The following is a 12,503-nucleotide window of genomic DNA, read 5'->3' as shown; positions in this document are numbered from 1 at the left end:
AGCTTTGTGAATAATTTTATAATATATAGCTACAGGTAATTATATTAGAATATATTTCCGTCCAAAAAGATCAAAAAGTCAATTTTACCAAGTTTTAATTTGCTTCGCACAACTTAGGTAGCTAACTACGTGTACCAGTGCCCAACCTTGTTCAATTACAAACACCATCCCTTACACCCTGTCCTCCCCCTCTGTCGAACTATGAACAGCAATCTAATGAACATAGCAAGTGGTAATTTCGAATATAACGAAATTAAGATTTATGAACGTTACTAAAACTATCCGTCCTTGACGAAAGCTCCAGAATGCTAATGACCCATTGTAACTGGGAAGGTGTATGAAATACGGATCGGAATCGGAAGTAGGTAGTACCTTTTATCGACCGTTGGCTTCGTCGACACAGCCAAAAAGTACTACCTAAACATTATTTAGTTAATCAATGGAAATTTTTATCGAGCTAAATAATCAGATAAAATACGGCTCCATTTTCTTATTCATTGGATTGCATATATCATCCATGAAAGAAGGCGAACTTTTTGTGAATTCAATTATGTATAACTCCCGAATATATTTTCTGAATATCATTCATTGTTTTATTTAATTAAAGCACCTTCATATTCGCACTAAATAAAGTTCAGAACGGAATGTGTAGTGTTGGGTATAGGTATAAAGGAGGATGAAAACAGACAGTCTCATAAAGTCGAGAACGGTGGCATTAACATTTCGGATGGGTGTGATTTGTCATGAATAAGTTTTATGAAGTAGGTGTCAGACTTTTAGTCATATTCAAAGTTTATTATATTTCTTAGTCGGGAGGAAAGTTATTTCCAGGTTTTATTGAGCGCACATGAATGCTATTCTTCCGGGCGTTGTGTAGCATTGGCAGAAGAAAGTTTGTTTTTATTTTGTAGCTTTGTGTATACAAAAAAAAGTTTTTGTTTTGTTTTTTTTTTCTTTGAAAGAAAATAAAGTGGGGTAGTTTAAATTTATTTTTCGATGGGGACGTCTTGAAAGATACATAGTTTGAGGTGTTAGTGCTGGTAGGTACATATATACGTTGCTTCACTTTAAAAAATACATCTTACACAGAACATTTCTTATGAGTAATGCAGGCAATGAAGATCCTCTTTTAATTTAGTTTTATCGAGTTGAAAGAAGTTTTGAAAACTTTACAAACTCAGTTTAATTGTTTAAGCTTTTTTTCTTCATGAACATTTTTGTCCCCAGTTGTTAAGATGACATTCACCATTCTCAAGTAATTGGTCTTAATAGCCTTTATTGTTAACATAAGTTTAAATTTCGTATATCTATCGAGGTTCATCATTGCAAGACGACGACGAGAGAATTGCGTTTTTCCTCAACCGTTTTTTTCACTAGGCAATTCATAATATCGAGATTTTTATTCTATTATTGTAAAACCAGATCAGTGAGATTGAGTTTGTCTTTGACCTTGTCACATAGGCTAGCACGAATATTTAAATTAATAAAACTATTATCCATCCAAACTGCTTAGGATATTATTATAATAATATTCGAGAAATCGTCTTGTGCATCTTTTTTCCAAAATGTCAAAAATTCAAGGCAACGAGAAGACGCACTCGTCTAGTCGTATTATGAATCAGGAATTTTGCCATAACCTCGAACATAAAGTTATTTATGTTCGATCCAGGCTTTGTGATCTTAAAATAAAGATAATTTTCGATTGCGATACAATAAATGGCATACAATAAATACAATTTCCAATGTATGACAATAGTGAATGGTCAGAAAATATCCACTAGTTTCATTATTTACCCAGAATTTTAACCCTCTATAGCTTTTAGTAGAAAACAGGCAACATACCGCTTAACCCCCCTTTCCTCCTACTCTTTTTAATATTCTGCGTTTTTAAGCATTGCAGAATGTCGTCTACTTCGGACACTGTCCCTAAACAATTAAAGCTTGGTGGAAGAAAAACAACTTGGAATTGAACGCTAACTGCTAGCTTTCACTGGTGACGAGTAACTGAGCGGTGAATTTTTGGATCTAAAAATGCTAAAAAAGTTCTTTTTAAACCTATTTTCGTCAGATCACGCACACCGTGTGTGAAAAGTGTGACGTAGCTTTATGCTACACGAAAACGAAACATTTTTTCAGAAATTTTCAACTGTGTTAACTGATATAGGTAGTATTTTTCTTTATTACTCATTGTTGCCTAGAAGTTACATACCATTTATTGTAACATAACTGAATAAATTATTATGATTTCAAAAAAATATAACTTACATATTTTTTTAAATGCATGTCACTATGTAATTCTATACTCATGAGTTATAGAGGGTCAAGTTTTTTACTTTTTTAAACTTTTGGGTCGATGTGGTGTATGAGTAACTTTTTAGGTATATGAGGAAAATTTAATAATACCTAATGCTAATTATTCTTTTATTTATTGATCAATTTTTGTGCAATCAATCGGATTTATTGTTAATATAGATTATTCTCTCACTTAACTTTAGCTTAAGAACTTAATGCATGTCTCGCAGAAAAGGATGTATTACAGCTTCTTATCCATTTTTCATTGACCTCATCAGTTTAGATCCCAGGACCGCCAGACATTACTTATTTTCTCAAGAAAAAAATGTATGGAATTACGTAGTGCTAGGACATACTAATAGTGTATGGATACTGGCTATCTTGTGCCGACGGCCATTTTACCGGTAACAGGTGCTAAAGGTACGAAAAATACGTACTTACTTTTCTTATTTTCTCAAGGCTGATTTTTATATATGATACTCAGGGAACTAATTCAATAATTTTTGTAAGCTGCCAGACCCATCGGATGGGCCTAACACCTTGCCAGACACGCATAATAGGAAACAGGAAAGTTAGATTTTATTATATGGAGGTCTGGAAAAAAATTTATAAAATATTTTGACTCTAGGACTCGAAAGAGTATCAAGACATGCGTCGAAAACCACATTTTTCACAATCGCATCTAGAGTCATTTGGCCGCCATTTTGTTTTTTAATAAAAATTGCAATTTTTCACATAACTCACGTATTTTTGAATCTACAGAAAAAAAATGTATCGCAAACTTGAAGATAATTTAATTTACTGCAATATATGTTAAATTACTTTTTTCGATTATACCTTCGGTTTAAGAGTTAGGGTGTTTTTTTTTTTAAACCATTTTTTCGTCATATCTCTTTTATTTGAGCTTTTTTGAAAATTAATTTGAAGTAAAAGTTGTAGATCTTTTTATTACCTTCATTTACATTAACAGTTTTTCGATTTGACAGACCGTTTATGATCTGTAGGAAAAAAACTTCAAAAAGGTGGCAATTTTTTAATATAGGAAAAAGGTTCTAGTACTAGTGAGTGCGTCTAGGTTGCACTCAGACAAGAAAAAAATCGTATAACTAACACTGCCAGACCAATTCCGACAGCCATTTTTTTTGCCAGACATCTTAAAGCTTTGAAAAAAATAGTTTAACTTTACTTATTTTCTAAAGCTTCATTTTTATACATGATACTCAGGGAACTAATTCATTATGAATTTAAAGGTAGGTATATATTTTTAATAATCTAGTAATTATTGGTATTATTAAGCGTAAACATTTTACTTCAATACTACGGAAGACCCATTAGATTTTATTAATAACAAATCTAACGTAGCTTTGTCATAAAACTCCTTTGGGCAATTCCATGGTAACTCACGTTACATTCACAAAAATTTCCAACACATAAATAATTTTTTTTTTCTTCAATTTTAATGTAAATTGATACGAAATTACTATCCATGAATGGAGCATAACTATCACTTTCATAATTAACTAAAAAAATTGTCTTTATTTTTAACATTTTCTTGGGAAAAATAAAAGTTTGATGGTAACTCACGTTACAAAAATCGGACACGAATTTTAAGAGTCCGACAGTATGAAGTTTTTATGTGAAATTAAGAATCTTAATTTGTTTTCAATGAAGATTCCATACATACAAAATTACAAGCTTTTAATATGAGTGACAAAACCAAACATTTTTTCAATATTTCGAGGAAAAATTTTAAAATATTTAGGTAACTCACGTTACATTATTTTGGTAACTCATGTTACCTGCGATTTGTGGTTCCAAAAGTAAAGAAAAGATGCATTTTCACTCAAGTTTTTTTTTAATCGAATAGTGTGTAACGAAGCTTGCTTAAATGTTAACATATTTTAGCACTCACGAGGGGATATTGTCATCGTCACTATTAGACTCATCATATTTTCAGTTTGCTTGTTTATCCGTCATTTTCATGTGAAATTCTTCTGTTGTTGGCAAGCTTATGCTATAAAAATGCTTTAAGATTATTAAACTCCCTAAATCTTATGTCTATCCATAAGGGAATACAACAAAGAATCTTTTCTTGCAACTTGCATAAAGAGTTGCCATTTGTAAATAGTAATTTGCTAATAAAAAAAGTAAAAAAGACTGCATAATTTGTTCAAAATTCGTGTCCACTTTTTCATGGAATTACCCCTTTACAAACATGCTCACGCTGGCGCTGATACACATAGCGAGCAGTGGCGTAGATAGCTTTTTGCTAAGGGGGGGATAGATCTAGTTCGCAAATCTTTTTTTAAGTTTTAATAATGCTTCTTTGTATTGTTTTTATTCTCTTTAAATTGGAGAAAGTTCTTTCGGTAGTTGACGTAGAAACCAGCAGTGTAGCTAATATCTTTAATAAAATATAAATACCAGGACAACTTTTTTCGGTGCAGCTTTCGAGCGCTTTCAATGAGTTCATAGAGGAAGTATTTTTCCTTCTGATCAAATATCTTTTCTGAGTTTTTAATTCTTCACACAGAGAAAAATATGACCAGGACCACCTAAATACCAACAGATTTCCTTATTGAACTGTTTTATGAAGAAACCTTATTAATATCTACAATTAATAAGGTTTTTCCATAGAGATTTCTTATTATTTTCATGTACCTACAAAATCTTTCAAAATTTTTTGTAAAAATTTCATATTTTTTCCAACTTGGCACTAGAACAAAAATTGTGACCAATATTTCTATAGTAAGTTGGAATAGGTGATCCCGTACATAATCGTATTTTTTTATTAAAAAAACAAAACCGACTTCCATGGATCAAAACTGGGTTTTATGGTTTTTCTAATGGTACTGAACAGGCACCAGCTTTTCAATACCTACAAAAAGAATTATCAAAATTGGTTCACTCGGTCCAAAGTTATGAGGTGAAAAAAACAAAAAAAAAAAGTACAGACGAATTGAATAACTCCTCCTTTTTGGAAGTCGGTAAAACAATTAGGAAATCCCGATAGTTTGAATAATATTTCCTTCTTGGATGAAAACTATAAGGAAATCTTATTGTTTTTGTTCTATTTTATGTGGTCTAGTTTTTGGTAAAACTCAACAGTTTCATTAAATTTTTTAGCTGCTTTGTCTTTTTCAGACGAAGAATCCTTAGAAAGAACCGGAAACCCTTCTAGTGTGTTTTCATGGTTTGTACATTTTTCTCCAAGGCCCATTACATAGAAATCGAGAAAAAGATTGAAAACAGTAACACGAAAATATTCTTTACTGTACTTTGAACCGAAGGGTTCGAACGATTCTTTTGTCGCTTCACTATTCTCTTATGTTTAACGCCTATGTCAAGGATTTCAGCTAATTTTTCCCATATACAAAAAACTTTCGAAAATGAGTCGTCTTCTGCCCGTTTAATTTTTAGTTGACCCCTTAAATCTTTATCGAGCTCCATTGCTTGGACCAAGTCTAAATTCACTCTTTGAAACACCGACTTAATGGCAACGAAAGTTGGTAAACCATATTTATAACCTTTAAGCTAATCAAGAACTCGAAATCCATAGCCTTTTTTTTTCAAAGTGCGCTTCTTCAACTTATTTATTCGTGACTGTACATACTGCACAATTATCGATCCCCATGGGGGGATATATCCCTGATCCCCCCCCTATCTACGCCACTGATAGCGAGCATTTGTGCGTGTCTGGCAAGGTGTCAGGCCCATCCGATAGCCTGGCAGCTAACAAAATAATTTTATTGAACAGTTTGAAGGTAGCCATATTGATTTTTTTTTTCGAATTTTTAAAAATCAAACGTGGACTCTTTTTTATTTTTATTTGTAACTTTTCGAAAAAACTTTGGTAAATTAATGTATATATTTGTTTAACAATCTTATCAGGATCCATTTAAGACTTTTATCTGAAAAGTGCATTGCGTATGTACCGAAATATTCACATTTCAATGCAACCATGTCAATCAAATTTTTGATTATTTTTTTCTATGAGAGCTTTTTTCAAACCTCATTTTCTCCACTTTTTTTTTGTGTTTGAATATTTTCAGATATTTTTGTATGAACACAACAAATAAAGTATCTTGGCACTACTGTTTTTATCGAGAGGGTATTGCCATACTAAAAAACAATGGTCGCCTTAAGAAGTATTTACTACTATCAAAATATCATTTGAAAGTGACAGTGTTTGTATTAATTGTCATAATTCAAAAATATCCACCAGGAATATTTTACCAAGTCAAAATAGGTGATCTTTAATTTTTAAACTGAAGAGTTCGTTTCAATTGCCGATTTTGAATCAATTTTAAATTTAGCCAACATAGAGTTTTCTTCAAGTTGAAAAATAGTGAATAAAATGGCCCTAAGTCTACGCAAGAGCTTCTAAAAAGAGCTTTTTATTTCAGGACCCATTTGCAAACTATCGCACGACCAAGTAAACCATCAAGAAAACAACGTATTTGCATTAAGATTTTTCCTTACAAAAATAGTTGCGAATACACCATAGTGACCCTCTAAGTTCGCTTTAATTTAATTACTGACTTAATATAATAAAGTAAATTAATTAATTTCTTATGAAATAGATGAACGATCGACGCGAAAAACTGTATGACGCACGTATCATTTCATTTCATTTTGTTTTTTATTCATTCATATAAATTACTTAAAGCTAGATACAATTATACAAATTAAATTAAATTGAATGAAGTAAAAAATAGTAATCATTCTTTAACTTATTAAGTTAGTGTTGAATGACACGTTTCAATAAATAATTTCAATAAAGGTCTGATGTGGGGTGACAATCAGTACAAAGTAAATTCGTTATTATAATTATAATAAATGAACACAATATTTTAATCTTTATACAATTATTTAATTTAAGATACAAAAGTAGAATTAAAAGATAAAAATGAAGAAGAAAGATAAAAATGAAGAAAAAATCAAAAAACGTAGGAAGAAATAGAAAAAAATTAACTTAACAATTTCAAAAGGTAAATTAATTATTGTTATTTTGTGCTGATAATTAATTTGGGATTCTTAAAATGGATTCAATATGCTCAGTTTCAACAGTGAATAGCCAGTCTTTGACTTTTTTCAAAAAAGAACTCAACCGGGTAGTGTTTCTGATAAAAACAGGCAGTTTATTGAAAAATTTAGGTGCTGTAGCAATGTAAGAAAGTGAAAAATGTGTTCTACGAGTGAAAGGTTCATTCATTAGGTGCAAGCTGTATCCAACTGCTATGCTATGTATTTTGTTTAAATATAATAAAGTAATGTGTGTTTTTTTTTTAATTAATTACTAGATACAGTACAGGCAATGAAGACTGAAAATTATAAAGTAAATGTTAAAAAAATGTGTAGTGTCTAGTTTTCAATGGTAGGTAGATGTGACTTCCAGGTATTCCATACCGAAAGTCCCGAAACCAGGGCCGTAAGCTTTAAGCAGGAGAAGTGATAAATGTTCCTCTTTTTGGTATTTCTAAAAAAAATTTTAATACCAAGTGACTTACTGAAAAATAATGACTCGCACAAAAATTTTTAACTACCAAATTTGTTTGTAGGTGGAAATTATTGGCCGAAAAATCCTTAGTCAAACCTAAAAGTTCCCAATAAATCCCAATTTTAAAACAAATCTCCAAGTTGAAAATAAGTATAGGTAACCATAAAAGTCAAGGTAATGATTACATTGATCCAAAGATTCGAGCTTAAATCTTAAAAGTTTCAATAACATGGATTTAATACTCCCGAAATCAAATATTTTCACCGCAGTACAATAACAAAATACATTCCAAACTTAAATGGTTGCGATCTAACGACACAAATAAAAACCAGACATATAAGATTAGCTCGCAAAACAATAAAATATTAATACCTTTAATGCACGCGGAAAACATTCTCCCAAAAACACGATGATATGCGGACTCTATGTTGTTTTGTCTGCACAAAATTTAGCTTTTTACATGAATTATTCAACTATAAATAAAATTATACACCATTATATAGCCTCAAAAAAAACGTTGTATATGTATATATACATATGTACTTTAAGATTCACATTCCATACTAAAATTACGTCTGACACGCAATCTTGGGGTCGGCGGCGGAAGCAAGTAAAAAAAAAACCATTCAATAAAATAAAAAGAGGATAAACCATATTTTGTTTTTTTTTTTTTTTTTGTGCTATACCGTGTGGCCGCATATGAAACCTAGTCATAAAAACAAAAGGTAGGTAGGTATTTTCTTTTTTTTGGTTCTCTCCTTCTCAACCATTTCGTTTCTACTCTAGCTAGGTAGGGTATTTCTGGCCCATTACCTATACGAGTATTGTATTTCTGATGATTATCTCATTTCCATCGCAGCCTAAGGCTAAGGCAACGGCAAGCAAGCAAAATATTCCTCTATAATATAGAACTAAGAACACTAAGAAAAAGGCGGGAAATTCTTCACATAAGCGTCTCATTAAACGCCCCCGTTTTTCAGACTCTGAACGAAAAATTATGTAAATGTTATAGACTACCTTACCACCACCACCACCCATCAACCATCACCCACTACAGAAATATCATATCAAAAAACGGTACACAATCCCTATATTACATGGGACACCCTGTCTACTGTTCCAACCCGACCCGACCAACCACCCCCTTTTTTATATTTGTTTGTGTTGTTTTGTATTAGTCCATGAATGGCAAGAAAATTCCAAAAGGTGGACGAACACTTTTTTTCCTGCGTATTTCCATTGTTTGCTTTAAATATCGATTTTTCCCATCAAAAATGGAAACTATCAAATAATCAAGCTGCCACTGCCGCTATACCAAATCGTTGCACACCTTCTGTCAGAAATTCGCTCCTCGGTTTTCCTTCCTATTATATTTTCGTTCCTCGTACTCGTACCCGAGCTGATCAGCTGCGCTTTATCATTCTTACCTGCTCTGGAGTTGTCCTGCTCCCCGGTCTGAGTGGACATGCGCTCTCCCAATGTATATATTTATTTTCGGGGGGGTTTTTCGCTATCGTCGACATCTTCGTCGTTGTCGTCGTTAGTGTGTTTGTTATTCACCCCTTTGTATGTGTTTTAAAGATATTTTTTACCACCCTGTATAAGGCATCAGCCCTTACGTTATAAAGTCAAAACTCAACACATCCATACAGACGCACACACCATCCATAATCGCTGGAAAACGCTGAGTTGTAAAAAGTGGAGAAAACTCGTCTGAATCATCTATAATGTCAGTTTAAGAACGTTAGCGAGTGATTACGGTTCCCGTGGAAAGCGTCTCGAATTGTTGGTTATTGGAAATTCCCCAAATTAAGGGCAGACAAAAAGTTTTTTTTTTCCTCACTTCATTCTTAATTTTTTCTTGCATTTCAACCAACTCAAAAAAAGAAGTTGATAAAAGAAAACTTGTATTTGAAACTTTTGAAAAAGTTTTCTATATCGGTGGATTTCTTTTTGTGTCGATAAAAAAAAAGGACACGCGAAAGAAAAAATGTTCATTTTAGTTGTATAACTTAAAAAATACATATTTCCGGCAAAGTGAGTAATTCAAAAAAAAAAAAGAGTTCCTTAAACCCACCCTGTATTTCTAATTAAGAAAAAATTAAAGAAAAAAAAAAAACCATTACAATTAGTTGCCATTGTGAAAATATCCTTTTAATGTGCACCTGTGTAATTTTTCAGAGTCATTAGTCACTTATGTCGTTCAATACCATCAGTGCTCAAAAGGACGGAAGCAGAACACCATTTTAGGTACTACTACCTACTCTGAGTGTGAATTTAATTTTTCTTTTTTTTTTTTATTCGTTCTTTCTTTCTTGTGTATTGTTGTTGGCAACGAATGGTGAAAACACTGCAAAAGGTATAATAAATTCCTTCCTTTGTGTTTGAATTTTTTTATACAGAAAAGCTAATGTAGTGCCTTCCGTTTTTTAAATTGATACCAAGTTTTTTGAATTTATATTGAAAAAAAAAAACATACAGAAAAAAAAACCAAATGGAATATTTGGGCCTCTTTTATTTTATTTGAAGAAAAATAAAAATCGGTAATAGCAATATTCAGTGGTAGTGCGTGTGCAGGCAGATCCTTAAAATCAAATGTGTATTAAGTAAATCGATGTGCCAGTGTATTGTTCTATGGGTTGTCTGCTGCCCCATTGCCACCCTGTCTCTTCTCTCTCTCTCGTGTAAAAGTCATCGAAGAAAAATATTTGAAAAGAAGCAAAGCAAAATAAAAATAAAACAAAGGAAAAAAATATTTATACACACATACTCCTTATATTTCGTATATAAAATACAAAAGGATTCATCCTCTCGATCATAAGAAAAGAGTAGAAAATTAAGCTTATTATTATTGTTATCGTCGTTGTTGTTGTTGAAGTTGAAAGTCGGAATCGTCCTTATAACCATCGTTGTCGTCGTTTTCGTTGTGTCGATTGTACTAGAAAAAGTAGTTTAAAAATAAAATGAAATTGCAAGCGGCGGCCCCTCAATAATCCGCCCCTTGGCAAGCGCCCAAGTACCGAATAAAAATAAAGCACTGAATTGTTCGTTTCGTTTCATTTCGTTGTTAGGGATGTGTAGATTGTAGAATATACAGATACGCAAGTTCGCAAAAGGGAATCGCAATCCGCAATCGAATTGTTGTCGTCCTCTGATGGTCCTATTTCAAAAAAACGCTATATCGCCGCGGACGTGGTAGAGTGCTGGTGTGTGGTTGCCTTTTGTGATTTCTTCTTGTCAATGACACATATATTTTCTTCTATTCTATTACTTGTTGTTTTGTACTTTTTTTTATTTTGTTACATTTGTAACTGTTTTTTGTTCCTTCTTCCAACAACAGGAAGGAATATCCTTTTTAGCCCATTTTGTTCATTTTTATTTTTTTTTTCTTACATCCTTTTATTTTTATGTGTGTATTCGTTCAATACTATAACAGAAGAGCAACAAAATACCAACACACAATATTATAGATATGCGCGTTTGGATGTGTGATTGGTTTTTGGAATAAATCGGAGGAACAAAAAAAAAAAAAGGATAACAAAAAAATGTGGCTTAATGGATTAATCCTCGTAACAGTACTGGCTGCGGCTAAAAGCACTGAGGCAGAACTTAATGTGGAAGCGGCATTTCAAGGTAAGCGCAGAAAAGCAGCAGTTCAGTTCAACTGAACCTAATATTAATTTACTGTATTTGGTTTTTCCACATAATTGAGTTATATCACTGTAATAGGCATTTAATTTAATTGCGAATTGTTGCATTTCCGCAAATTTTTTCTAGAAAATATGCTATGGGTATACTAATATAGACAAAGTAGACATAATAGACAATAGGACAATATAGATGTTGTATATATATAATTTATTAACATGACCAATGAAGTTTATTTTGATTATCCTACTTGTTGCTTGAGAGACTATAAGGCATACCTATCAGAAAAGGTTATTGTGGTTGGTTGGTTTTGGTATGTTGGGTGAATATACCTTTAGGGGAAGATTCTGTGTTCGAGAAAGTTTACAAAAGATATATACGAATGTACCTATACCTATCTAAAGAAGTCCTTGAAGAAACGTTGAACGTTCTTGGTTATAACCATCAACCGACACATTTCTGAGAAAAACGAAATCGTTTTACGAGCTCTTCTTTCAATGCAATATATAAATAGAGATATTATGTCTGTTTTATATGAAGGAGGTAGGTAGTCATTAACTGGAACACGTCTTCATTAAGGGCTGTCAATCTTCATTATTGTTAAAGTAATGTAGTTAGAGAGGTATGTTATAGAAGTGATGCACCTCCTCTCTACTCAGAAGCAATATTGTGAATCTCTGAATTTAGCTCGAAGGCTCTCATACCTTATACCTATAGACTACATAAAAACTTACATACCACCAAGAACATACATAATATTATATTATTACACAAGGCTAACAATTTCAAACAAACAAACTCATTTCGAGGGGGGTAGGGAAGATGGTGTTTTGTAAAGAGAAGATAGACGAGATTTTATGCAAAACAATTATCTTTGGTGCAATCTTGGGGAAATGTTTTAATGATTTGTTTTTATGAGTGAGATTTTTTGTTTTTTATAAAAGGAGTTTTTAAAATTACCAAGGGCAATATATGTATGAGCTGCAGACCTATAAAAGTGGTTATATGGGTTTGAACAATTAATGCGACCTTGCATTCATTCAAAATGCTTCAATTGCTTTTA

General features: G+C 32.2%; 1 protein-coding gene across 9 annotated transcripts in view; it reads left to right on the top strand.

Moving 5' to 3' along the window:
* The window catches only part of LOC129913052 (uncharacterized), a 91,237-nt gene that overhangs the window by 1,121 nt on the left and 77,613 nt on the right, over nucleotides 1-12,503 (top strand). Inside the window, exons 1-3 of one of the 9 annotated variants that reach the window (XM_055991478.1) lie at nucleotides 9,429-9,829; nucleotides 9,974-10,042; nucleotides 11,263-11,425. The exons of 1 other annotated variant lie outside the window; for it this stretch is intronic. In XM_055991478.1, coding sequence (XP_055847453.1) covers nucleotides 11,338-11,425 — 88 coding nt within the window. In that variant the 5' untranslated portion in view covers nucleotides 9,429-9,829; nucleotides 9,974-10,042; nucleotides 11,263-11,337. Of the gene's footprint in view, nucleotides 1-9,428; nucleotides 9,830-9,859; nucleotides 10,043-10,133; nucleotides 10,152-11,228; nucleotides 11,426-12,503 lie in introns of those variants that run through there. 7 more of the 9 variants (XM_055991441.1, XM_055991500.1, XM_055991450.1 and 4 more) reach the window with 7 other exon arrangements.

Source organism: Episyrphus balteatus, chromosome 1, assembly GCF_945859705.1.
Source record: "Episyrphus balteatus chromosome 1, idEpiBalt1.1, whole genome shotgun sequence".
NCBI classification, from domain to species: domain Eukaryota; kingdom Metazoa; phylum Arthropoda; class Insecta; order Diptera; family Syrphidae; genus Episyrphus; species Episyrphus balteatus.
Note: the sequence above shows the minus strand (reverse complement) of the source record. Positions and strands in the feature narration are given on the sequence as shown.